General features: G+C 38.0%; 3 protein-coding genes across 4 annotated transcripts in view; 2 read left to right on the top strand and 1 right to left on the bottom strand.

Moving 5' to 3' along the window:
• Positions 1 to 27972, bottom strand: part of LOC307137479 (uncharacterized protein) — an 890992-nt gene that overhangs the window by 42668 nt on the left and 820352 nt on the right. The window lies entirely within an intron of this gene.
• Positions 1829 to 16166, top strand: tbca (tubulin cofactor a). The gene is made up of 4 exons (XM_079835518.1): positions 1829 to 2024; positions 11492 to 11597; positions 12609 to 12695; positions 15872 to 16166. Exons 1-4 carry the CDS (start codon positions 1972 to 1974, stop codon positions 15950 to 15952), a joined length of 327 nt encoding a protein of 108 aa, XP_079691644.1. The 5' UTR covers positions 1829 to 1971; the 3' UTR covers positions 15953 to 16166.
• Positions 16232 to 27782, top strand: otpa (orthopedia homeobox a). Of its 2 annotated transcripts, XM_079835516.1 has the most exons (4): positions 16232 to 16286; positions 16385 to 16468; positions 24262 to 24662; positions 27121 to 27782. In XM_079835516.1, the coding sequence occupies exons 2-4, from the start codon at positions 16453 to 16455 to the stop codon at positions 27634 to 27636; spliced, it is 933 nt and encodes a 310-aa protein (XP_079691642.1). In that variant the 5' UTR covers positions 16232 to 16286; positions 16385 to 16452; the 3' UTR covers positions 27637 to 27782. The 2 variants fall into 2 exon arrangements, with proteins under 2 accessions (XP_079691642.1, XP_079691643.1); XM_079835517.1 differs by lacking the exons at positions 16232 to 16286; positions 16385 to 16468 and adding an exon at positions 23660 to 23862.

The following is a 27972-nucleotide window of genomic DNA, read 5'->3' as shown; positions in this document are numbered from 1 at the left end:
TTCCTCTATCCACATTTGATTACACCATTAACCAGAATAGAATAGAACTGAATTTAATAGAATGAAATATAACCATCCCTGATCTGGATAAACAATATGAGTTTGCATTGACACATTCCTTTATTCACATTTTGATTACACCCTAGATTAGAATAGAATAGAATAGAATAGAATAGAATAGAATAGAATAGAATAGAATAGAATAGAATAGAATAGAATAGAATAGAATAGAATAGAATAGAATAGAATAGAACCACCTCAGATCTGGTTAAACAATGTGAGTTTGCATTGACACATTCCTTTATCCACATTTTGATTACACCCTAGAATAGAATAGAATGACCTCAGATCTGGTTAAACAATGTGAGTTTGCGTTGATCAATTCCTTTATCCACATTTTGATTACACCCTAGAATAGAATAGAATAGAATAGAATAGAATAGAATGACCTCAGATCTGGTTAAACAATGTGAGTTTGCGTTGATCAATTCCTTTATCCACATTTTGATTATACCCTAGAATAGAAAAGAATAGAATAGAAAAGAATGAGGTATGACCACCTCAGGTCTGGTTAAACAATATGAGTTTGCATTGACAAATTCCTTTATCCACACACGCATATATAGCCTATATATATATATGTGTGTGTGTGTGTGTGTGTGTGTGTGTGTGTGTGTGTGTGTGTGTGTGTGTGTGTGTGTGTGTGTGTGTGTGTGTGTGTGTGTGTGTGTGTGTGTGTGTGTGTGTGTGTGTGTGTGTATCATTTTGTATAGTGTATGACTTATCAATGAATTTATTATGATAGAAATTGCGGTTTCTGTTGGACTGGAGGCCAGTGCAGTGGTGTTTTGTCCTGATGATATCCAGCTCTTTTGCTACACCCGAACCTTTTTTTATGATCAATAACCATAAATGACTCGATTAGGCGATATGATCGTGAATCACGCGCGTCTCAATCTCCACCGGACAGTACTGCTTCGCGTGCAGTCTTTCTAGGTTACCCGTGTGACGGAGGACCGGCATCTCTGCTCGTGGGCTCCGGTGGGGATGACATTCATCATTCCCGGCGCGTTGTCTGCAGTTTGACAACTCCTGACACGTGTGACATATCTCACTTTACCTGCTCCAGTCTAAAACATTACCTCCGGCAATCGAGGTGTCTATGATGTCCACTCTGCTTCCACAGGCTGTGAGGAGTAGATCACACGGAGAACAACACTGGCGACAGTCCAGCCCGGTCACATCACAGTGACCAAAGCATACCAATACAACAATAATGACTGTCAAATAATATATAAAATATTTATAATAATTATATATAAAGTAAGATATTATTATTATTATTGAAAATTGTCGGTTAAATATTTGTATTTTATTATTATTTTTTAAATATTTTAAAGCTTAAACCACACAAACAATTAAGACAGTTGTAGACCAATAATGTAATTTATGCACTAATTAACAGGTCTGTTTACATATAGGTCTGTTAAATTGTTTATTTAATTATTAATAATAGAAACATGATTTAAATGTAATATGAAAATAACATTATACCATGTAATACTATGGTGCCTTTATTTATATATATCATGGTACTAAATTCAAATACTCATTTATCTATACCATTGTACTATTAAAAAAACATAATAGGCCAACAATAATACCCTTAATTCTAATTTTGTTTTAGTTAATTATTTCATTATTTTTTGTCATCCTTTGTGAGAAAACAACCTATATAAATTGAATTATAAAATTTACTAAAAATAAAGAACGTAAATACATTTGCTTTTTTAGTTGATCTTTGAACTGCTGTCACATGCTCTGCTTTGTCTACGCATGCGCGCACTTTCTGCTGTGTTGTGTCACTGTGCTATCAGGCTAATCTCAGCTCGCGCATCTCTTGTTGTTATCTAATTACTAGCAGATTTATCCGCTTTTCTTCAGTTTGTACTATTTCAAACAACACGGACAATGGCGGATCCTAGAATACGACAAATAAAAATCAAGACCGGTGTGGTTAAACGGTAAGAAGGCTGAATAATCAGATTTCTTTTATGTGCGACGTTAAGGCCGCAGGTTCACCGCGCCACTCTACAGGCATACGCCGCGGATGAGTGTCCTCTCCGGCAGAGGCTGTAAATATAGCCCGGTGCTCTGACAGATGCTGTAGAATATTCCAGATGTCAAGTGCAACCCTCCGGTCATTTTCGGTGCAGTGAAAGCTATGAATGTTGTTAATTTATGTGTTGTGAGTCCAATAGACTAAAGCATAAGTAGACAAGTACACGTTAGTCAAAATTAGGTATTGAATGAAGAATTTGAGGCTGTTAATGCCATGTGTAATAGACATTTCTGTGCCTTATCAAGCCAGCAGGTGTTTATCTATATATAAAATATGTGTTATGTATGTATGCATGCATGCATGCATGCATACATACATACATACATACATACATACATACATACATACATACATACATACATACATACATACATACATACATACACACACACACACACCACACATATTATATATATATATGTATGTATAATGTATTATATAAATGCAATATATATATATATATTTCATGTTAAATTAAAAAATAACATAATGTCAAATTTACCCAATATAAAGCTCTGGAAAAGATTAAGAGACCACTGCAAAATTAGCAGTTTCTCTGGATTAATTATTTAAATGTATCAGTTTGAGTATAATTGAAATTTTTTATTTATTGTACAAACTACTGACAATTTCTTCCAAATTTCAAATATTGAAAAAAAATTTTTTTGCAGAAAATGACAACTGGTCAAAATAAAGACAAAAGCATGCCATGTTATTAGACTTCGAATAATGCAAAGAAAACACGTTTATATTCATTTTAAACAACACAATACTAATGTTTTAACTAAGGAAGAGAAGAGTTCAGAAATCAATATTTAATGGAATAACCCTGATTTTCAATCACAGCTTTCATGCATATCATTTGGTCACATTCAAGCAGCTTGACTTTATTTAATGGCTGGTGTGGTGACTCTCTTGCTTACATTCCAGAGGTTTTCAGTGGGTTCAGGTCTGGAGATTGTGATGGCCATGACAGGGTCTCGATCTGGTGGTCCTCCATCCACACCTCGATTGGCCTGGCTGTGTGGATTGGAACATTGTCCAGAAGGAAGCATGTTTTCTTCCAGGATAACCTTGTTCGCAGCTTGAGTCACAAAAGACAGATCTGCCTGATTCTGATCTTCTCTAATGAGTCCGGTTTTCAGCTTTTCTCAATACCAGTTGGCCAGTTGCATAAACTAAGCCATTATGTTAAGACAGTGTCTTAAGATCTAGTATGAGCCACTAGCAGTTAGGCAAGTGGCATTCAGTCTTACTTTTTGTATCAAATTAGGCCATTCTATGTTTTTATGTAACTGATTAAAAAAAATGATGAACAGTCTTAAAGAAAAAAAATGTATGTCTAACTTGTAAGACTAGTCTTAACGGTTTATGCAACCGGCCCCTGCTGGTCCTCTGATGTTTAGACAGAGACCTGGAGAGGCCTACAACCCACTGTCTCTCGCACAGGATTAGTGATCATCTGGTGGTTCTTCTGTAGGACTAGAATCAGGCAGATACGTCTTTGCAAAGGATGCATAACTCAAGCCATGCAAGATTATCCTGTGAGAATAATTCTGCTCTGACAATGCTCCCCAACTCGAAGGATTGGTTTTTCGTGCAGGACAATGCTCCAATCCACCAGAGGTGGACAAAGTACACAACTCTATTACTTGAGTAAAAGTAAAAGTACTATTGGTCAAATATTACTCCGTTACAAGTCAAAGTTCTAAAAACAGATTTTTACTTAAGTAAAAGTACAGAAGTATTTGTTTTTAAAAGTACTTAAGTATCAAAAGTACATTTCCTTTTTTATGTCAATGCATTATTTTATTATTTTGTATAAATGCACATTATGCCACCAAGGTGGTTTAAGCCAGTCAGTGATGCTCCATCCGACATGCTAGCATACGACTACCTTAAACTCATTTCTTTACATTTGTATAGTGTTGTAACTTTTATACAAGTATTGAAATTTTCAATTTCTTGTATAAAAGTTACAAAGCTGCTGTCACTTTAAGGCTGAATGCATGGACCCTATACACTGATACGCATCCAATATTCTCCCAACTGTTTACTCTTCTCTTTCTCCCAGACATTTACATTTTTGAACATTTTATGAGACATGCATCAAAGTGTATGCCAACTAAACTAATCTTTAATCTTTTGATAAAACGGAAACATACTTTTTAATTATGGCCATGGGTGCACACACTGTGCCAAGGAACCATCTTCTTCCATTTTGCTATAAACTGACTAGTGTTTAAAAAAATGTTGGGAAACTTCACATGACCCTATACAAGAGTGATTACTGATAGGCTGTCTGCAAAAAAAAAAAAAAAAAACACTTTTAAAGAAGAAAAAATTCATCCACTGACTTTTAAAGCTGCTACAGAAATGACTTTCGACTTTGAGGACCTTGATAGAAATGTAGTGGAGTAAAAAGTACGATATTTGTGTTTCAAATGTAGTGAAGTTGAAGTAAAAGTATCCCTAAAAAAAATACTCCAGTAAAGTACAGATACTCAAAAAGTGTACTTAAGTACAGTACTCAAGTAAATGTACTTAGTTACTGTCCACCTCTGCAATCCACACAGCCAGGCCAATCAAGGTTTTTTTTATTTTTACTTTTTTACTTTATTTTTAAAGTTAACATGAAAAGTACAAACTTTATAGCATCAGATATGACCTGTGATCTACATGATTACATCCACTCTTTTTGGTCTGTACAGCTGACAGTCCCCAGTAAAACTGATTCTAACATTCGTTTAACGAAAATGAAAGTTGGTCATTTGTGTTCTGCGAGTGTCTCTATTCCTGCCTCATCCTCTCTTCATCCCCTCCATTTCTCTGCTCTCCCTTCCAATCCCCACCTGACTGCTGTTTGCATTGATTGACCAGATGAGGGCCTGATTGAGATGGGCCTGTTTGATAGGGCTGGTAATGGAAGTGTGGGAATGATTCTCAGTGGGATTGAGAAAGAGAGAGGGTTAGGAAACAACTCGCGCACCATGCCAACACAGGAGACAACATCGTAATGAGCCGCGCCGCGATAAGAACCGAACGTTTGGCCTGTCAAACTCCGCTGATGTTCACATGAGGGACCAATCACGTCTTGGTGTCTGAATTCATTTATGCTGAATTTGCTTATTGCATCGGCACCGTTGGTGTCAATTGATGGTTTTATGATGGAACATTCCCGCTGTTAGGCCCAGCGACGGCAGGCACATCGTTCGTGTCTCCGAGACATGTTTCTTCTGGATTTCCCATCTGTTTTTGGCTCTCTGTGTGGACGGTCCAGCCTTCGCATCGATTAGAGCGGTGCGAGTTGCTTTGTTTTCTTTCAGCTGGGTCTTTAGGTCCTATAGATTTCTCTCAGATTTCTCTCCCCATGTGAGCGCAGGCCTCTGTGGTTCACTCAGACCGGGGCTTCTCAGCTCCAGGTCAGATAATTGATTTTGTCCACCTTTGAACGCTGTATTGCTGAATTGCATTTCTTCATTTGTCAGGCCTGTGAGGTGTGGGCTTCTTGATGGTCACCTGGTTTACTCATTTTACGTCTGTTTGTATGTTTGCTCTAAGCTTGGCCTCTAACTCTGTTTTTAATGAATGCTGGTATATAGACAGAATCAGAAGGATGATACTCTCAATATAGGACAGAAAGAATATCATTTTTGATGTTGAAATATATTATTCTGTCCATTTGGGTGTAAACAGCGGCACCTTGGAACATTCAGAATATGAAGCATTTAATTGTTTTAATGTCCAACTTCTGACAAAATTGGACATTTCAAACCAGAATTGCAACACCAATTGCCATAGGTTTGATTCTCAGGGAATGTAAGAACTGATCTAATATAAATCTTGAATGTAGGGATGCACAATATTATTGGCACCATCGAAATCGTCCGATAAACGCATAAAACTTTGTATTTAATAAAACACATTTACTAAATGCTTTAATGAAAACTATAAATGTGCATTATCCATTGACAAGGCTGTCAGAAGATTGTAGGAACTGACATAATTGGGCAACATTAATGTTAAAAATCTCAAAATGGCCGTTTGACTGGTCTGCCCTATATATTGCGTTAAAACTATACTGCACTTTTTTAAAATTAAAATAAAGCTTTTTTACAGAAAAATACTCTTTTTAGTAAAACGATTAATTTGTTAACTGTAAGATCTTACCATATATGGTGAAACATCACGTGATTTTACTGTACAAAACTGAAATGAATGCAAGTAAAAACTATGAATTGCCAAATAATATACAATAGCTGATTCCGCGCATTTTGGGATATCGCATGAAAAAACGCTTGATGGAAGCGCCAAGATGCGCATAAAAAACATAAGAAAAATGATTTGATAAGAAAACATGTGCATAAACTAGGGCTGCGCAATATATCGAAATATCGCAAATGTACATATCGCAAGGGCACGCTGTATCTGAATGATTTTAAAAGACTACTTCAACATTGTGAAAAGTGTACGTTTTAGGTTGATGCATATAGCAGAGAATAGACTGAGCACACGACTGTTAGTAATGTGACTTGCTTGACGTTAAAGAGTTATTAAATGCAATAACTTGCGAAAAACAATTCCTTGCAGTCTCGTGCTGTCTGCTGTTTGACACACACCGAAACATGCGCACAAGCCATTCTTTTTTTCCGTGTCTTGTTCGAACTGTCAAATACACGTAATGTCAGAATGGCTGTCTTGATGAGTATTCATGTAAACATAGTCGGTTATGCTTTAAGTGAAAGATATCAGTTGGGGAAAGAAATAGATTTTACACACTTAAAGCAATATCGTATTGCACATCGAATATCGCATTATTTATCAAGGATATTGCATTTTTCTTCAATATCGCACAGCCCTATAAACTACGATGGAAATTTACAGAATAAATTTCTCCATGTTTATTAACCCCCCCCCCCCCCCCCAAAAAAAAAAACGGGTAACGCGGTGGGATGGCATTACTAGACTAACCAGCGGACAGATCTTTTTGCCCAGCGTCTGAAATGTCTGTTGTCAAATTGGTTGGTATAATTTGAACTCTCTCACATGACTGCGTTCCCAAAGAGCGTTTATTGCATTCCGTCTGCACCTTCTGAGACGCAATTATACGAAAATTATTTTATACAATACTTCTCCTATTTTTTTTAGTGATGTTTAGCACCAGTTTATCAGGAAGTGATGATTTTGTTCTCTTCACCTTATTAGATGAAAATGCTGCTTTATTCGCAAATATTTTATGCGATATTCCCTTTTTTGCTTATAAGTTAAATCCGCAAGTCTGAATGGAAACAAAATGAAAACCAATAACACAGTCCCTGCATGACATGATCACGCAATTTTTATTTCAATAGTTTTGTTTCTTCATATTTGTGTCATCAGTAATGTACATTAGAATGTTTTGATTAATTTTCTGTTATTTATTGAATGTTTATTGGATTATTTTCTATATATGCGAGTATTAGACAGGCCACTCACAATGATCTCTGATTCATAATGTGTTTTCTGTTTTACCACAATATTATTATGGTGGTTTATACAAGCTTGTAAAAAAGCTAATTGCGACACTTTATCTCTTCCAATTTTTTTTGCAATTGCGGGTTTACATCTCGCATTTCTGACTTTTTTCCCTCAGAAAATTGTGTTATAAATTTTACAATTACAAGTTTTGCAAGTTTGTATCTCACATTTGAGAGAGAGTCAATTGTGATATAAAAACTCGCAATTATCTTTTTTTAATTGTTTTATGCCGTGGTGAAAACAAGCTGCCATATTGGTTATCAGTAAGTTTTAAGGTAAAAGTTTAGCAGTGTTGTAATGTGGTCATCATTTCCAGCAATGACAGTTGTTGTTCTTCTTGCACTGTTTGGCGATGTAGGGCTATGAAGAGTTATCCTGAGGTGACGTGTCAATGCTATAAGACCTAGTGCTGTAGTACATGTGGATGCTTGTAATGTCAGTTAATTACTGCCTTCAGGTCAAGCCCCTCTCTTACGGCTACATCCCATGTTTTCCGAAGCCTCAAGGGGGTTCCTGAAATGCCCTATGAAGTGGGTCAAGATCTCATGCCAAATGTTGCCAGCTCAGGAGTGTTCACTGCTCAGCCTCAGTCTGAAGCATTTAGGCCAAATGTTTCAAAAAACATCCACTTTTCACCATTTTACTACCAATATATTCATCCGGTGGAGAAATTAGCTATTTTTACAGAATTTTCTCTCCATCTTGGCCTTGACAACTGGATGGCATTGGTGTGAACGAACTGCCAGCCAATCTCGCCGTCTTCCACCGTCCCGACTTTCTACCCTTCACTTGCCGTTTTCTTTTTTCTTTTCTTCTTCTTTTTGGTGATGTATTCCAGTCTGTGTTTTCTGGCCTAGCTCAGCGGATGCACTTAATAAAATGACAGACGTAATTTGCTTTTGTCACCGGGTCTCGCTGCCGGGCCGCCGCCTCAAAAATACAGTATTAGAGGAGAGAGAATGTGTGTGTCGAGTCTAATTCTTTTCTCTATTTTCCAGAGAGATGCTTTTTCCATTAAGCTGAAGGAAGCAGCCCTGGCAGCCCCATTTACAGCTGCCCAGCTCCGCCCCTGCTATAAGCAGCTCCCACATCACCCTGCAGAAACAAGAAATTAACATCAGCATGACACTTTTTCATTAGCCTGTCCCTCACTTTTATTAGAATTATGCTACACCCCGATCTTTCCACCCCTCCGGCTTCCTTGCTGGTTGCACCCCCATTCCTTTTCCCGTGGTCTAATTTTTTGCGTACGTGTCAGAGAAAGCCTTACCTTGAGCATATGTAGAGAATTGCACCAGGGCGTCGTGATTGAAGCCTGTTAAAACTGGCGTAATTGACGTAAAATATGACATATTGTCGCAGGCGGAGACGAGTCTTACGGCACGCGGCCCGGGCTGGCAGTACGTTTGATTAATGGAGAAGCCTCTCGTGCTCTCTCTCTTTTTCTCGCTGTCTAACACATACACACACACACACAGCTGATTTCATGAAAAATGAATTCCGCAACGCCATGTCGTCCCGACATGCGAGCAGGCCACAGACGGAAAGCGGCTATTAGCCAGAATCATTATCAATAGTGATATTTTCAAACTCCATTACGGCAATCAGGCCGTGAATTTATTCAGTGCGTTTAGTTCATTTGGCCATAATTGATAAATAATCAAAATTTATCAATGTACTCGCACTGCGTTTTCACTAACAATCAAGCAAAAGTGGCCCATTTGCCACCTGACTTAGTCCAAATTAGGGACTAAATTGATGATCAATTAATCCTAGTAGGGGCAGTACAGTGTCTTTGTGAGTGTGTGCGAGGGAGAGGGAGACAGATGCAGTTAAAAGACAGATTAGCGTAGCGATCAGGATGTAGCTGATGCAGTTTAACGCGGTGGCTAACAAGCATGCAGCTTTTCTGAGACTGACAGTAGATAATCATTAAGGAAGAGAGAATTGGGAGGTAGGAAATTCTGGGGATAGAGATTGTGTTTACAGTAGAAATACAGTACAATGTATACGTGTTTGTTCATTGGGTGAAATCAGAAGTTTGTTGATGTTTCAACTATTTTACCAGTTTGTTGTTTCAAAGTTAACAGTGCTAAGCTAACTAGTGATTTTTATAGACTTGAGATAGGGTGGTTCATGCAATGAGGCATTTTATGACACTGTAGTGGTATATTTCACAGCATATTATACACTGGAAATTCAACACAAAAATATTTTATGTATCACAACCATTTAGGAATTGTTTTCTTTCTTTTTTATTTGGTGCAACTTGATGGACATGCCAAGTTTAACATAGTATAAATCCGCTGGCTTCGGGTTAATAGCACTGCTAGTTTCTCCTTTTATAGCGAGTTTTGTTAGTTGTGTGCATTGAAAGCACTACTAAAAGTTTGGGGTTGGTATGAATTTTTTTTTAATGTTTTTGAACGAATTCTCTTTGCTCACCAAGGCTGCATTTATTTGATCAAAAATACAGTAAAAACATTAAAGGGTTAGTTCACCCAAAAATGAAATTTCTTCCATTAATGACTCACCCCAATGTTGTTCCACACCCGTAAGACCTCCGTTCATCCTCGGAACACAGTTTAAGATATTTTAGATTTAGTCCGATGGCTTTCAGTCCTTTGAATGTAAGTGTAAGCACACTTTGCTGTCCACGTCCAGAAAGGTAATGAAAACATCATCAAAGTAGTCCATATGTGACATCATTTGGTTAGACTTTATTAAGCATTGTCTTCTCTTCCGGTTTAGTTTGAATCCGCGTTCACGACGCCACAGTGACGCTGCTGACGTAAGACGCTGTGACGTGTTATCTGGTATCTGCTATCGCACCCCTGCTATCGCACCAGATAACACGTCACAGCGTCTTACGTCAGCAGCGTCACTGTGGCATCGTGAACTCGGATGTATTGGACTACTTTGATGATGTTTTCATTACCTTTCTGGACGTGGACAGCAAAGTGTGCTTACACTTGCATTCAAAGGACTGAAAGCCCTCGGACTAAATCTAAAATATCTTAAACCGTGTTCCGAGGATGAACGGAGGTCTTACGGGTGTGGAACAACATTGGGGTGAGTCATTAATGGAAGAAATTTCATTTTTGGGTGAACTAACCCTTTAATATTATGAAATATTTTTACAATTTAAAATAAGTTTTCTATTTGACTTTATTTTTTAAATGTAATTTATTCCTGTGATGCAACGTTTAATTTTCAGCATCATTACTCCAGTCTTCAGTGTCACATTCAGAAATCGTTCTAATATGCTGATTCCGCTTCGGGAAAACACACAAAAATTTTTTTTCAGGATTCGTTGATGAATATAAAGTTCAAAAGAACAGCGTTTATTTAAAATAGAAATCTTTTGTAACATTAAATGTCTTTTCTGCCATTTCTGGTCAATTTAATGCATCTTTGCAGATTATATTATTAAAAATATTAATTTCTTAAAAATAAAAATAAATCTTGCGGACCCCACACTTTTTTAACCGTAATGTATTTGTTCACTTTCAGCAATATTGTCTGCTTCTCAGCTGTCATCTTTATGTTGTATTATGTATATTTCAACCTAATTTAAAATATGTTTGCATGATTTATATTTGTGTTAAATCACAGATGCAATTATAAAAAGATAGATTAGTAATGTGAAACTTCAGGACATTAGAAGTTGGTTCTCTGGTTTTGAGCCCATGTAGTGATGCATTTTGGGAGATATGCAAGTTAGCTAGTTGTTGGACTTCATGGCGGTAAATTCCTGACTGCATCGTTTGGACAAACAAGTATTCAATTTTTTGAGTTAAACTCACCCCTCGCTATCCATTTTCATTCTTGTTTTCTCTTTCTCTCACTCAGTTTGGCCAAAGAGGAGGTGTTGTACATAAAGGAGGCAAAGCAGCAGGAAGAGAAGATTGAGCGTCTCAAGGCGGAGGCAGGAGACGAGTATGTAATCAAGAAACAGGTAAGAATAAACCAACTTAAACAACACACAACCTGATGAGACTCATTCATTCAAAGGACCAGAACTGAGGAAATTCAATGTCCAGTCAGAGACATATTTATTTTTTAGTTAAAATATTTGCATATTTCTGACAGACAGCAGAGTTCATTGTGCATCATTATGAGGTGTTTTTTTAAAGCTTAATGTGAGAAATATGCCACGTGTCAACAACGAAAAATTTGTTCTGATGGTAAATGTTCCACAGAGGTGAAACAATCGCTCTCATCACTGACATCAGAATTCTGTAACATTTATTTAAAGCTGATTAAGTTACTGTCCATCTGGCCAATAATACAAAGTGAACTGTAGTCACATTTAGCACTTGGCAAAAGTACATTTTGCGCCCTGGATGTAGAACATTCTCTGACTGCAAAGAGAGTAAGTCGTCAGAGTTAATATCTGAACGCTGGTACCAGTTGGTTGAGCTGATTCAGTATGGCAGCGCTGTGGGTGAGATCAGGGTTAGTTTTAATGTGCTGATGCAAAATTAATGACATTACGTAACTTTAGAGGAGTTTTGTAATTAACAACACATGCTGCTAATTTAGAGGATCTCAATGAGTAGTGGACCATGTTCTCTCTCTCTCTCTCTCTCTCTCTCTCTCTCTCTCTCTCTCTCTCTCTCTCTCTCTCATATTCTCTTCTTCACCTTCTCTCTGGAGTGAATGCATATCAGCCCTGTTTTAAAGGGATAGATTTCACAACAATGACAATCCTTTCATGATTTGTTCATCTTCATGTCTGATGACAGGGCCTGTTTTTGGTGGCAGCAGGTTTGCAATAACTTGCAAAACTCACTCAAAAACTCACTTTTTCCGTCGAGCTCCTTCAAGTGCTTGATAAAGCAATAGACACAAAAATTCTCGCTCAATCTCAGAGAGTATTTTATGTTTTCTAGCTGATTTTTATGTGAAATAATTCTGTTTTTGTAATGGTACAAAGCTAGTAAAATCTCTTAAATGTCTTAAACAGTTGGAGGTGTTGCAAGAGGCAAGAATGATGATCCCAGACTGCCATCGTCGTTTAGCTATGGCCCACGCTGACCTACAACAACTGTTGGTGAGAATATCACACACACACACACACACACGTTGTTTTATGGGGTCTTCCCATAGACACAATTATTTTGAGACTGTACAAACTGTATATTCTCTCCCCTACACTAACCCTACCCCTAAACCTCCCCATCACAGAAAACTTTCTGCATTTTTACATTTTCTAAAAAAAAAAACATCAGTATGATTTATAAGCTCATGGGTGCCACAAAATGTCCCCACAAGGATTATGGATATTGCCACCTTTGTGGGGACATTTTGTCCACATAAGGTAGGGTTTACCAGGGCCACACACACAAACACACACTGTTTTAGGTTTGTCCTGCCTGAAAGACTTGAACTCTGGTGCTTTTAATGTTGAATCTTTTTGTCTGAGAATCCTGACTAGATTTACATTTCTTTTCATTAAAACTACATTTTTGCAAGTGCATACTGCTTTTTTGTTAAAGTAGCACTTTCTGTTCATATTTGTGACCCAATCTTTGGCTGAAAAACAACAAAAAACACTTAATACCATTTTAAGACTATATTCAGTGGCTAAACTGTCTGCGTATCCCCACCAAAAATGCATATTTTGTATTTGTTTATTTATTTGATAGAGACAATGCATGTCAATGAACACTAGTATAAAATACAAAATGTAAACAAACTGGATTATAGCTACATTGCTAATTTACAGTACACCTGCTGTCTCTAGGCAGGTACACACAAAGACGCTCAAATTAGGGTGCCCACTCGTCCTGGAAAACCTGGAAAAATAAGGAACGTTTTTCAAGCCATGTAAAATGAGAGAATGCATTAATTGCCTGGAAAATTATTTCTTTGTTAAAAAGAAATGCTCTTGTTCATTGAAGAACAAAAGGTTTACAATTAGTCCGAAACAATTAGCACAATTAGCAGAAAGCGCTACGTAAACAAGAAGTTACTTACATTTAAGACAAAATATTGTTTCAATACAAAAACTAGGCCGGAGAGGAATGTTTTTAGCAACACACAGTGAGGTTTTGTTTCTGAATGAATCTGCGTTTTTGAATCGTTGTTTGAGAATGTGATTCAGTGACCTGTTCAAACCATTCATTCAGACCATCATTTGCTTCGTTCATAAATGAATAAGCGTATTGAATGAATCGTTTGAAAGAATGACACTCGTTATAAAGACTTCTGGATTCGATTACCTTAGGCTGTGAATCTGTGACCCTAGTCTTTTATTACCAATTTGAAATGTCCTGGAAAATGATCTCTGAAAAAGAGTGGGAAACCTGTCAAATATACATACAACACTACATAAAAGACAAATACCCAGAAACATTATTACAATTTCTAAGTAAAATGTTTACACAACTGATTCGTCATAAGCCATTCTTTATTCACCGTAAACTATTCCAATATTTACTGTCCATTACAGACAATACTTTCTGTCCAAAAGATGTTTGCCTATGGCTCCTCCAATCCCCTCTAATGATAGACCTAGTGCCAATACCACAATCACAAAGGATTTGCCATAAAAAAGAAGTAATAACAAAATAATTAATATTGTCTTGAAAATATATTCATACATTGAATATTGGCAGTACAGGTGGACTTTTCAAGCATCTCACAGGTGTTTGAATCCGTGCTAAGCACAGGGCGTCATGACACGTGTGTGAGAAAGAGACAGTGCCATCCGCTTCCTGTTTGTTGACGTTTAGGGAAATGGAGGGTTACCGGGGTCACATTAATTAACAGAAAACAGAGAGATGAAATGAAAAGCTGTGATCGCACGTGCATTTCAAAGAGCTCAGTGCAACCATGCGTGTTTCAATAAAAAAAATATGCTTTCCATACCCTTTACTTTCTTGTGTCAGCGTAAAACTTACTGTCAGGTGCAGCAGCTCACTGAGGCTTCACACACACACACACACACACACACACACACACACACACACACACACACACACACACACACACACACACACACCGTTCTGTGCTGCACTCATTTCAGTTCATTAGTAATGTTGTCACGGCAATGGCCTCCATAGAAACCGTCGTCGATCGATTAGCATTGATATGACCTACTCCTCTCACTGCCTCCATTACATTTTCACACTGTGTTACGTGTGCGAGTGTGTTTGTTTGTCTGAGGTGGTTGTGTGTGTGATTATCTGGCAGGTTCACTGAGTGGATTAGCTGTATTTGGTGATGTAGTTAGTCTCTCTCGTTGTGTTACTGTGATCTGATTTACTAACTGCACCTGGATGGAAAACTCCCACTCTATTCAGCCTCTCTGTAGACGTCAGGTTTGCAGGCATTTTATGGCATTTTCAGGCTGTTGAAAACATGAGTATTTAATATTTCATTATATATTTGACGGCTGAGATTATATAGCTCATCAAGAAATCTGAGGTTCAATCTGATTATTTTAAATTTATAGATTTGAAAATAGTATTTTGGATAAGAAATTAATGTGTGATGATTTAGGTTTAAATATGATCAATTCATTAAATTCTTTATCCAATGCTTTGAATTTATTGCACATTTCTAGGGTTGTAAAATGCTTTTTCTTCATATTTGTTCATTTATGAAATGTATGAAACCTTACAATAAGGTGGTAACTCTTTACAATAAGGTTCATTAGTTAACATGAACTAATAATGAACTGCACTTATAAAGTATTTATTTATCTTTGTTAATGTTAATTTCAACATTTACTAATGCATTATTAAAATCTTGCTAATATTAGTTAATGTACTGTGAACTAACATGAACAGCTGGATTTTTATGAACTATCGTTAACAAAGATGAACTAATGCTGTGTTGTTCATTGTTAGTTCACGTTAACTAATACAACCTTATTGTAAAGGGTTACCAAAGGTTTCATTAGTTAACATAAGTTAATGTATTAACTAACATGAAATAACCATGAGCAATACATTTGTTACTGTATCTGTTAATCTTTGTTCATGTTACTTCACAGTGCATTAACTAATGTTAACAAATACAAGTTTTGATTTGAATAATGTGTTAGTAAATGTTGAAATTAACTAAGATTAGTAAATGCTGTAGAAGTGCAGTTAATAGTTAACTAATGAAACCATATTGTAAAGTGTTACCATTTATTCATATTTATTTGTAATTCACAAAATATGATTCCCATTCATTCAGAAACTCCAGATAGTGACTTTAAAACGTTTGTTTTTTCAGGAAACAGAAGAGGAACTGGCTGAAGCGGAAGAATACAAGGAGGCCAGAACCATTTTAGATTCAGTCAAGCTGGAAGGATGATGGACACAGACGAACAAACACCCACGGACGCTGACGTACACGCTGACATCCCAACTGTCCATTCCATTTCTTCTGACTGGAGATGTGTTTACCGATTGCTTATGTTTGCAATTCATCGATTTTTGTATTGATTTCATAATTTAATTACACCGTTTGCCCCCAAGCCTTCTGTGATCATATACACACAATCATAAAATAAAGTTTCGTTTTATTATTTCAAACCATTCTGTTTCATCATTGATTAATATTGAATATTCATGTTTTTGTTCAGCTCTGTATCGCCAGTATTTCACCTGCTGGGATCAGAAAAATTGTGACGCGTCTTTGATTTTATGTAAGCCCCGTGACCTAAGACTACTCAAAGCTTAATTAATATACAAAATGCTAGCCTTGAGTTATCATATAAGATGCCATATGTTTCCCTTCTCATAGGGCTGCAGTGATTAATACAGAATGTGAACCTGGATGTCAGTCGAATGGACAGGCTTTAGCTTTCCTGCATGCAGAGGGAGACAGGTATAGCACGACAAACTGATGTATGATGAGAACATATTTCCAGCTCTCCTGAAAGGACACTGACCTCCGCTGGCCAGATTCTCTCATGCAAGCAGGAGGCTCCAGTGCGGCACGTCACCTGCACATGCTTTGACCTATTAGCTGGAGTAACGTTGAGTGCATAAATATATTTTCCAGTGCAACGTAATTACATGATTTGAATTCTGGGTGCATTTTGTGTAGGCTGTGACCGTGTCTTTTTGTATTCGCTATGAATATTTGATAATGGAGGGCCTGTTTCTGATCCTTTGGGAGAGATTGCATCAAGCTTTCAGATATTGCAATCTGCATTATTAAGGTAAATCTTGATCTTTTACTCCTTACTGCTTTTTAAAAAGCCTTCTGGACAGAAGTAGATATTTACATGCAGGGGCCAACTCTTCTGAAGTCAATATAGATATGTTCTTTATAATAACTTAATGTTTCAATGATTTTATTTTTACAGTGGTCCCAAACACTATTTGAAACACTCAAGTCAAACCTAAAAATGTATGTCATTGCATTAGAAAACTAAATATCAAACCAAATGACGTTTTTTTTTTTTAAGAAAGATGGTATATTCAGTTTTAAAACTAATCCTTTCACAGCAAGAATTTTATGTTTTAATAAAATTATGTATTGTTTAAATGGAGGCAAAACTTTGGACTGTCACAACACCTGTGAGAACTAAAACTGATTGATCCACTAAAATAAATAAAAACCCAGGCATTTTTGGGTGTGATTAAAATGCTTTCTAAAAATGGTAAAACATACTTGAGCCACCATTTTTTGGCTGTCGGTTTGTTTGAAGATGCCCCATAGCATTTTAAGAAAAATTAAGTTCCTTCAAACATTTTCCTCAAAGGAAACACTAGCAGTAATTTATGGAACTTATTTAGTAAGTTCTCCAAAAGTTCTCAGTAGCACTTTATTTTAAAGTCCTGTTCCCTTATGTAATACATATTATGTACTGAGAGTAATTGCAATAGCATGGATAATAACTATAAGTACTACTAACCCCGAACCTACCCCTAAACCTAACCTTAACCCATGTAGTTACCTTATTACCCAGTACTTTCTTAGGTAAGTGCACGTATTGTAAAATAAAGTGCAATCTTCTGTGGCAACTCTTTCCATATTTGCAGTGTGTATACAGCCTAAAACAAATCTCTATTTTCCCATGCAGGCATTGGGAAATTTGTGATTAGGATTTGTCCCTTTTCAAGGTGTGTTTCCTCGCTGACATAAATAATTGAATTATTCATCCCAGAATCGCATTTCCTCTCAAGTCTATAGTTCCGCCTAATTCGGTGTGTTTTAAAATGTGTTTTAGGGTTTTTTTGAGAGCCGAAGGCGCAGATGAATTCGGGTTCCATTTGGCTTGGTCTTCATTCTACAGATTTCGATAATTATCGGGTTCACCCCGAAGCCTCATTATAGCGCTAATGAGGCGCCGCCACTCCGTGACACCCAACCGCTCCATCTCGTTAAGGAAATCGCTCTTCAATGCTGATTATTTTATTTGGAGCCATAATTATATTTCTTTCGGATAAATCACGGTCTAATCGAGTCCGTTCGGAGGGCAGCGCCTCTAATTGGAGCATGAGATGCGGCGGCGGGCGCGCGCTACCTGAGCCTGCTCGCGCGACCGGAGGAACCGAGCACCTGATGGATGTGGGGGGTGGGGGGTTCTTCATCACCCCCTCCTCCTCCTCCTCCTCCTCCTCCAGCTAAAACACAACAACTTATTACCTTTAATCCCCCCGACTGTCACCGCATCACCTGCACGAAACAAGAATCTAATTTGTTAAACTGGCATTTCTGCAGATGGACGATCGATTTTCTCTTTAGAATTCTCTAATTGAGTGAATATAGACGCCCCGTGAATCACATTCCGGCGTGGAACTGCATGCGCGGAGAAAGAGGGCGTTATGCTGCATCTGTATGGGTGTGGAGCAGGTTTCGCTTATATTGTGTGAACCGAATGTGCCCACGGAGACAGTAAGACCTGAAATCACTTGCTAAGATTTTAATAAAAATCTAAAAATGCAGAAATATTTGTACTAACAAGATAAGTCAGTGGATAGTCCCCATGATGATGCAAACAAACAAACAATCATTGTTTCGTCCTCGAATGGAAATGTTTCAAAATATTGCATAATAATAAACTATTGTTGTGTACTGAAACGATGCATTTTATGGCTGGATAAATGATCTATATTAGGCCTATTGATATACTAATGTAATAATAATTGGAGTCAATGGGTTATTTGCATAGCTGTGCGTGCGTGCGTGTGTGTGTGTGTGTGTGTGTGTGTGTGTGTGTGTGTGTGTGTGTGTGTGTGTGTGTGTGTGTGTGTGTGTGTGTGTGTGTGTGTGTGTGTGTGTGTGTGTGTGTGTGTGTGTGTGTATGTTATTTGCCTAAACAATTTTGGGAACATAATTTTCTGAAAATTGCATCCAATAACGCCATAATAGGGACGTCCTCAAACCGAATAATGATCGATAAATACGCTATAATGTATTTTGTTTTATTGTTATTATTATTTTATTTTAGAAGCAAAATTACTGAACAATAAACACAGAATTAAATACATTTTGACCAAAAAAATCCTTCTAAACGTCATCAGAGGGAAAAGGTCATAAATAGGCTACACGTAGCCTATTATTATTATTATTATTATTATTATTATTATTATCAAATGCAAAAAGCTTTGTTTTAGGCATTATAAATTAACAAGATTACGATTATGCCACACTTTAGAGGGAAAATAGCTGAAAATGTATCCAGAAGTTGGATAAATATATGACAACTTTCTGGTCGCTGGAGAGAAAAGTGGTTCACATAGCCTACAAACTTTTCTTCATGCACCACTTAATTTTTAATACGACAAGTTGCCTTTGAGAATTTTTATGCTACTTGATCACAAACAACGTTGGCCCAAATCATTCAGCCTATATTGTTTCCCTATATGCGCAAATGGTCAGGTTAGTGATTATTAATATGTATTTACGCTCTAATAAAAAAAAATTCTATATGGGACCAAAAATGGTTCTTCGTCGTAATCAAAGAGGAACCACTTTTGGTGCTATATAGATCATATCTTAACATGTTCTGTATATGGTAGTGGTGGACCTTAGTCAAAGAACCGGTGAAGAACCTCTGAAGAACCGCTGAAGAACCACTGAAGCACCAACATTGGTTCTATATAGCACTTAAAAAGGTTCCCTTATGATTACGAGCCAATAACCATTTTTGGTGCCATATAGAACCTTTTTTTTAGATTGTATGTCCTCAATTTGACACCTGGCTAAACGTGTTTGTGTTGGAAGAAGGAGATTTCTGTGGCCTATGTGTGGAAATGTGGAAGCTGCATGTCAGTGCACTTTGGGACAAATGTGCTGGTGGATATGAAGGCCATGAGATGGTGACAGTCAAACAAAAGCCTCGTTGAAAATCAATCCTCAATGAGAAGTGAGGGAGCAGAATTCTCTCAGCTCCAGACCGCGTTCAGAATTACATTTGTTTTTCTTGTGATTTTATTAAAAGTCACTCCTCATCTCCAGAGCGCGTGAAAATGTCTACTTTCCACTCAGATGCGCCGCATTAACTTGCAGGGCGCGAGTTTGTTTGTTTGTCTATTTTTATTTATATGCAGTGTAAGATTGATGCGAGCTTGTTATCGCTATCTGGTGGGAGAGAGAGATGCAACTCAGCTTTGCTTCTGAATCACCTCCCAAATTACCCTCTCTCTCTCTCTCTCTCTCTCTCTCTCTCTCTCTCTCTCTCTCTCTCTCTCTCTCTCTCTCTCTCTCTCTCTCTCTCTCTCTCTCTCTCTCTCTCTCTCTCTCTCTCTCTCTCTCTCTCTCTCTTGTGTACACACACGCACACACACACACACACACACACACACACACACACACACACACACACACACACACACACACACACACACACACACACACACACACACACACACACACACACACACACACACACACAGTATCACTCATGCATAACTTTTGTAATCCCTGTGCGCAAAGGCTTTTTAAAGTAGCTTTTATTTTAGAATGAGTACATTTTATAAATGTATTATTATTATAAATAATACATATTTTACAATAATGTATTGTTTTGAAGTTATAAAAAGTATTGCTTTTGTAACTGTTAAATGTTTGTTTTAACTTTACACTGATTTATCAATACCAAGCATGTGCCAAATGTTTTGAACGTCTTTGAATTTATAATTTAATTTTAGTTTTTAGTGCATCAAATTATATTTTTGAAGTTAAAAAAAATACTTTCAATTATTTTTGAGCTCTGTCTGTTTGCCTAATTTTTATTAACGCAATTATTATTATTATTATTATTTGTTTTATATTACATTTGTACATTATTTGTAGTGGTTTTTGTACTTAAAAATCATAACATAGGCCTTTATAATTTAAATATATATTATTAGTGTACACATAATGTAAATACATATTTATATTACCATGTGCACGTTTTGTTAATTGTGTAGTGGCACTGCTAGCATGGCTTTTTTATTCTATAGGTTGTTATAGCCTAATGTTGATTCTTGAACTTTAGTTGTAATCGCCACCTTTTGCTGTAGCTCAGAGGACCTAGAGATTTTTTTCTTCTTCTCTTTTTCATTACTGGTGAGGTCAGGAAACAGTTGTGTATCCCCCTCAAATGCATTTAATAAAATGTTTTGCTTCGCTTCGCGTTTCACAAATAAAGCTTGAAATCCCCTTGCTGGCTGCAGGCCGGGTATTGGTGTATAGAAATTCAATCTGTACATTTTGTACGAGGTAAACAGACGGAATGAATTGCATTAGAGCAAGCCAATGTGTTTTCAGCCAGCCAGTTTCCAGCCCGTGCTCCGTTTGTGTGCAACAATCTAAAACTTATTTATTAGGGAAAAAACACACTTGATCCAAAGCACAAAATGCCCTCTTACAGCCGAATAAAGACAAACCCGAGCAGGGCTTTTAATTGAGGGTCACAGCTTGCACACTATATTTGTTCATATTTTATGAAGTTCAGGCAGCCCTTCATTCATTCACAACCCTGAAAGCATCGTTAGGCGTCTGTCGCACTTTTAGCCCGTTAAATATGACCGTGCGCCTCCAGAAGAGTGATTCACTTCTGTTTGTGCAGCTATAAAAGGATCGAGCTATTGAAAAGTCGTAAAATGAAGCGCGCTATCAATCACGCGGTAACTGTTTCGGGCCAAACAATGTAATGATTTCAAATGATCGTTATTGTTGAGGTAATGCATTTGTTTTGTTTTTGATACGCGAGGAAAAATACACATGTGAGCAGCATGCATGCGCGTTATTTTCATAAACATGAAAAAAAAAATAAAGGTTCCACTTAGAACCAGCAACGATTGTAATTGGAGAAGGTGAATTAAAAGAGAGGAAAAAAAGAACTATATATATATGGTTCTTTGAATTGGAACAATTGAGGAACCTTTATTTTTAAGGGTGTAGAATACAATTATTACAACTCCAGCAAGATATAAACAACAGAACCGTGTTCGATTTATATTTACGTCTCTGGTATAAAGCCACATCCACGTCCCAATTCAAAAACAGAACAGTCTATTTCCCGGCCAAAAGGAAAAGTGTGAGATGAACACAAACCCGAGATCTTCCATTACGCGCCCGGTGCCTCGTTCGCCTTCTCTGACATTTCGGATATCAAAACGCAGCGCAAGAACAATTGTTTCCAAATTGAATCCGCACTCTCTTCCTTTCCTCATTTTCAGCGAGGCATATACATTTCCCCGGCGAGTCAAGAGTCGCGTCTGACCCGGCGACTGCAGGCGAGCGCTCTTGTTCTTACCACCAGATTGGAGCTTGTCAAAAAAAAAGAAAAAAAAAAGTTTCTCGCTCGGACGCGTCCTTTGTGCGCAGTGAAAAGACACTATTCACTCTTGCAAATAAAGGAGTACTTTAAACCATCCCACTGACATCTGCTTAGAGTCTGTTTGCGCTGGTTGTCTGATATTTTTCACCGGTTCCACGCGTGACAAAAGCTATCGTGTTAATTGGAGTAAATGCAGGTTCGTTTATTGGCTGCACTGGCAGTTGAGAGTTCTTTGCATGAAATAAATCAAGTTAATTTGGGGCAATTGGATGAAAAATCAATGCGACGAATACAATTTGTCAGCTTAGAGTGTTTAAAGTGTGAATGTATCTATTTTGCCTGCGAAAGTCCTCGCTCTCCCCCTTTCCCTTTCCCTTTCGCGGGGGTATCCCCGTTCCTGGAAGCACATTTCTGACTCTGAATTTTTCCACCGAATTATGCACCTAATTTGCTCACATATCATTTACTCCGAGTTCCTCCCGCCGTGACAGTCGGGCCTAAACACTACTAAATCAGCCCTAATTTATACTGATCTCGCTAATAATCGTAATAAAAAGCTTATAGATTTGGCACTAATTACATAAAAGCCTAATGATGTTGAAAATTACCCTGGTTTGAGATATATGGCTAATCTAAACTTTGTTGTTGGCTGCCCCGGGCTACTAGAAACATTAGAAGAGGTTCACTTCGTCTCCAAAAGGCGAGAGTCGGACATGCCACGACACGAAGGAAACGTGAAATTATCACTAACGATTAAATGACAAAAGTGGCTGCAAAAGAAGAAGTTTATAATTAAAACGCGACGGGCTCATTTGGAAACCTGCTGGCTTTTTCTTTTTTGGGTGCGTGTGTGGATCTAATAGAAGACGCGCGTAAAATCCAAGCAAACGAGTTCCTATAATAAAGAGAGCGCGGTTTAATCGTTTAGTCCAGTAATAAACTTTGGGAAGCCATTACTAAACCATATGGATTTGATAAGGACGACACGTTTATTTAACAATAGTTTAATTCGCTGTTTCTCCTCAAATAATCAGCCCCCCTCAATGAGTCTGGCATCACGCTCAATTAAACCAATTCTGAGGGAGTTTCTCCAAGAGCTTTCTGAGAGAGGTCATTTGAAAGGTTATCGTTTGGGAGTCGGGATCAAAAACGAGGGGAGATGAACTTGGGAGGGCAGCAAGAGAGGCTTCGCGCATCTGACACCTCCAGGCTTCAACGCTGATTGGCTCTTATTTGAAGGAGCTCATGGGTTCATTCAACTATTAAGCGCCTCCCAGTTCCTCTAAAGGACATTATAATGCAAGGAACCTCCTTTTTAACCACAAACCGAATTTGCTTTCATTTAGGCCATATATATTTTTTAAATAGTTTAAAGTCATAGAGATTTTTTTGGAAAAGCATTTCGCCCTGGAGCGGTGCGCGATGCTTTCGCACGCCGACCTGCTGGATGCTCGCCTCGGTGAGTTATCAACGCCAAACTCCGGTCTGCAACTCTACTGTAAGCTGGAGGACTCTTTTCATCTAAATCAAGCAGAGAAAATTGACAATTTGTCTCTTATTTTATCTTAATTCGATTTAAGCGAACTAATTCATTGGAGAAGTAATCATTATTATTATATTACGCAGTAATTTGATTTAGTCGTTTTCACAGATATTGAGAGGAATCAAATGGAATTAGTTTGTTTTAAAGTCAATGTCATTTTGCTGTGTTGTTGTTCTATTTTTTTACCGTTAATTGCACGTTACGGATAGCTAATGATAATATGCATAAGAATAAGAATAGTGCTTGCATGCGACTGTCTAGAAAAAGGATATTCTGCACTAACACTTCTCTCTTTTTCAGCCATGCGTGGTGTTACTTTTGAGCTCACTCGGTTCGACCGATTCTCTGTTTCAGGGATGAAGGATGCCGCGGCCGAGCTTCTGGGTCACAGGGAGGCATTGAAATGTAGGCTGGGTGGCGGCGGGACTGACCCGGGCCACCCCGGAGAACTTGCCCCGGTCTCGGATGCGGTGGAAGGGGCCACCCTTCTTCCCGGAGACGATATCAACAGTGCGGGATCCAACCCGTCGGGTGTAGCGGTGAACAGTAAGGATCAGGAGAAGCAACAGCAGCAGCAACAGAACCCCACCCAGTCCGGCGGGCAGCAGAGTCAGAAACAGAAACGCCACCGGACTCGCTTTACTCCGGCTCAGCTTAACGAGCTGGAACGCAGCTTCGCCAAAACCCACTATCCGGACATCTTCATGCGGGAGGAGCTCGCGCTCCGGATCGGCTTGACGGAATCACGCGTGCAGGTGAGTGGAGAAGTATCTTTGGATTGTTGTGTTCAAATGATTATCATCGTGGAATCGAGAGTAACATTGTTTTAACTCTGTACAATATAGGCTATATCAGATATTTCCATTCAATAGAGAAGGCGGTAATTATTATGTTTGAAAAAAAAAGGCTATAATTATAATGGGCTAATAATTATTGTTATATTTACAATAAATGGAAAATATTGTCTATCGTGAACGTCATGATTTATGCTATATATTTACTATAAATGTTATTCAAATACTAATCTTATAATATTAAAAATACAAAGCTATAAGCGTGAAATGATAATGCGTCATATAGGCCTAATTTCAAAAAGACTATTTAAATGATAGAGTAATGAGAATTTGCATTTCTGTTTGTTTACATGATGAGCCGAGATTTAAAGTTTGTCAACAGAACATGAGCAAAAAAATAAATAACTGCATGAAAATAATCGTGTAAAATTGTTGTTTATGAAAACGCCCGTGAACACATCTCCGAATGAATTCTATCATCAAGATTAATGCATGAAAATATCGAAATAATAATATATTATATATAAACAATTTAAAAAAGAGGTAACTGTTAAATTCATATCGATGTTCAATCACTATGGTCGGATGTTTTAAATGCGCCAGTAGTATGTCCTATTCATTAAAAATGTCTTATCAATAGTATTACATTTTATTTTTTTATTTGATATGTTAAAATAACCCAAACATTATTTTAATCCCAATCACATGAATTTACTTTATGATTATTAATAATAGTGTTTATCACCTCTGCACCACCATCATATCTAGGTTTTATTGTATTGTTTTAGTATTATACAAATGAATATTGCTACATATTACTAGGCCTATTTGTATTTGATTCAGGTTACGTTCATTTCTACATCAACATTTTCTTCGCTTTTGAATGTGCACCTGTTTAAAACATGCGGCGATTCTCATTATTTTATCGTTCGGGTCGTTTTCCTTTTACAATACCATTATTGTTATCTCAGCCATCGGAGCAGACCGATATCTTAATCACTTTTATAAGATTATGACTCGTGCTGCTCCTGTGATTGGTGGTCAGTCGCAAATGCAGCGGTAAATGAACCCGCGAGATAAATGTAGGATGCAACGAGCGCGCGCGGCATTCCAGCGCTCTCTCTCTCTCTCTCTCTCTCTCTCTCTCTCTCTCTCTCTCTCTCTCTCTCTCTCTCTCTCTCTCTCTCTCTCTCTCTCGCTGATGTGTAGAGGCTCATTATATATGTATAGCTTTTCAAGTTGATAGTGCAATAAAATCAAGACCATTATTATCAACCAATTTCAGAATTATTTATAACTTAACAGGCTTATTAAGCTCAACGCGTAAGACTGTTCTGCGTAAAATAATAATCATCATAATTAGCTGGCCAGAGCTCGGATGCAGCTATTGTACTTGCATAAAAAATAAATGAGTGACACAATGACCGCGCGGTGATCTTCTATAAGCACGTCTGAAACAGCACACTAGGTTTGTTTTGCCGTCTCGTGAAATAGGTCTGTCAGCGTGCACGTCTTAATGGCCTGCGCGCGGATGGTGCTCTGTCTTTTTTTAATGGTATGAGAAATTGCATTTTCTTTTATCCTCTGAAGTGTAATGCATTTGAGGCCGGATTTCACGGCTGGCTGCGTGGAGTGGGATTCGGGGATCTAATATGAACCCCTTCACATTTTTTCTCCCCTTTTCGTTGGGTCAGAATCTGCTCGTTAATCATTGTGAGCGCGCATGAGATCTCTATAAACCTGAAGGACCTCGGGAAATAAACACCGTGTGAGCCATTTACGGTCCAGGGTGGGCCTTTTTACGCCCTGGTGTTTTAAAATCAAGCACATAATAATGGACAGTCTAAATATTATGATTCCTTATCATTTCAGGCAGCATTTATAGCGCGATTTTGCGACGTGGAGACGTCTATCAAGCAGAGAAGCAAAAGTCAGACGAACAAAATTCTTAAAAAGAAGACAATTTTGGCTATATTATTTTTCTTAATTTTGATGTTACTAATAACATGCAAACAAATTATTGCATAAGTGCCAAAAGAATGCAAAATAATATTTTCTGGTGTGTAAAGTGTTTTGCGCATTAATTTGTTTTGGCATCTTTAAAACAATTTGTTTTATTTTATGCGTTTTACTCTATATTTTTATAAAACATTTATATTAAATAATCTACAATGCGACATTATAATAACTTGGTTATCACATTTATTTTTAACATTGAGTTTTAACATTTATTGTCTGCTTATTTTATAGTAAAAAACATAAGAATATAGAGTACAACAAAAACACAATTTCATCATTATCACAGTCACACAAAATTTCTCATTTGGAAATCTTGGAGGCCATGTTAAATCGATGTTTTATTGCTTATGGAATGCAAGCAGCATTTTGAGAGCGCCTTTTTTGTTGCCTCTTCTTGCAGGTTTGGTTTCAGAACCGACGCGCCAAATGGAAGAAGCGCAAGAAGACCACCAACGTGTTCCGCGCTCCGGGCACTTTGCTGCCCACTCACCACGGCCTACCGCAGTTCCCCTCCGCCGCGGCGGCCGCGGCAGCCATGGGCGATAGCTTGTGCTCTTTCCACGCTAATGACACCCGCTGGGCGGCGGCTGGGATGCCGGGAGTCTCACAGCTGCAGTTACCGCCCTCCCTAGGCCGACAACAAGCCATGGCACAGTCTCTATCCCAGTGCAGCCTGGGCGCCGGACCGCCGCCCAACTCCATGAGCCTGTCCAACATGTCCTCCAATGGTTCCGGGCTCCAGTCCCACCTCTACCAACCCACCTTCCCCGGTATGGCGTCGCTCTCTGGCCCCACCAATGTGACCGGCTCGCCTCAGCTGTGTAGCTCCCCGGACACTGACGTCTGGAGAGGGACGAGCATCGCGTCCCTGCGCCGCAAAGCGCTCGAGCACACAGTGTCCATGAGTTTCACCTAATATTTTGACGTGCTGTTCACCCCCTGTTTCTCGTCCACCCATCATTTCTGGCGCACAAGGAAGTGAAAGGATACGACTGTCCTCTAGTAAACACCAAGAACTGTGCGCACCTGATGGAAATAAAACCTAAAGCATCATAGGCTGAAAAAAAAAAAACGGTCGCCCTTTCGATCTAGCATATTTATTTATTTATTTATTTATTTAACTTATTTATTTATGTTAATTTATATTACCACTTTCTTTTTTTGCAAATTTAACTTCTCCCAGGACAGAAAATTATCTGCACTTTTTTGCAATGTATTGGTTTGCGCTTGATCTCAGAGAAACAAGCAGAGC

The sequence above is a fragment of the Gobio gobio genome (assembly GCF_949357685.1).
Source record: "Gobio gobio genome assembly, chromosome: 14".
Lineage (NCBI taxonomy): Eukaryota > Metazoa > Chordata > Actinopteri > Cypriniformes > Gobionidae > Gobio > Gobio gobio.
This window is presented reverse-complemented; position numbering and strand designations above follow the sequence as displayed.

What these genes read in the sequence shown, in the direction of transcription:
- tbca (XM_079835518.1), top strand. Translation starts at nt 1,972, where the DNA reads ATGGCGGATCCTAGAATACGACAAATAAAAATCAAGACCGGTGTGGTT. An exon ending in AGTATGTAATCAAGAAACAG is followed by an intron (nt 11,598 to 12,608) that starts GTAAGAATAAAC and finishes TGTCTTAAACAG; the next exon opens with TTGGAGGTGTTGCAAGAGGC. An exon ending in CTGACCTACAACAACTGTTG is followed by an intron (nt 12,696 to 15,871) that starts GTGAGAATATCA and finishes TTGTTTTTTCAG; the next exon opens with GAAACAGAAGAGGAACTGGC.
- otpa (XM_079835517.1), top strand. Translation starts at nt 23,787, where the DNA reads ATGCTTTCGCACGCCGACCTGCTGGATGCTCGCCTCGGTGAGTTATCA. An exon ending in CTCCGGTCTGCAACTCTACT is followed by an intron (nt 23,863 to 24,261) that starts GTAAGCTGGAGG and finishes TCTCTGTTTCAG; the next exon opens with GGATGAAGGATGCCGCGGCC. An exon ending in TGACGGAATCACGCGTGCAG is followed by an intron (nt 24,663 to 27,120) that starts GTGAGTGGAGAA and finishes CTCTTCTTGCAG; the next exon opens with GTTTGGTTTCAGAACCGACG.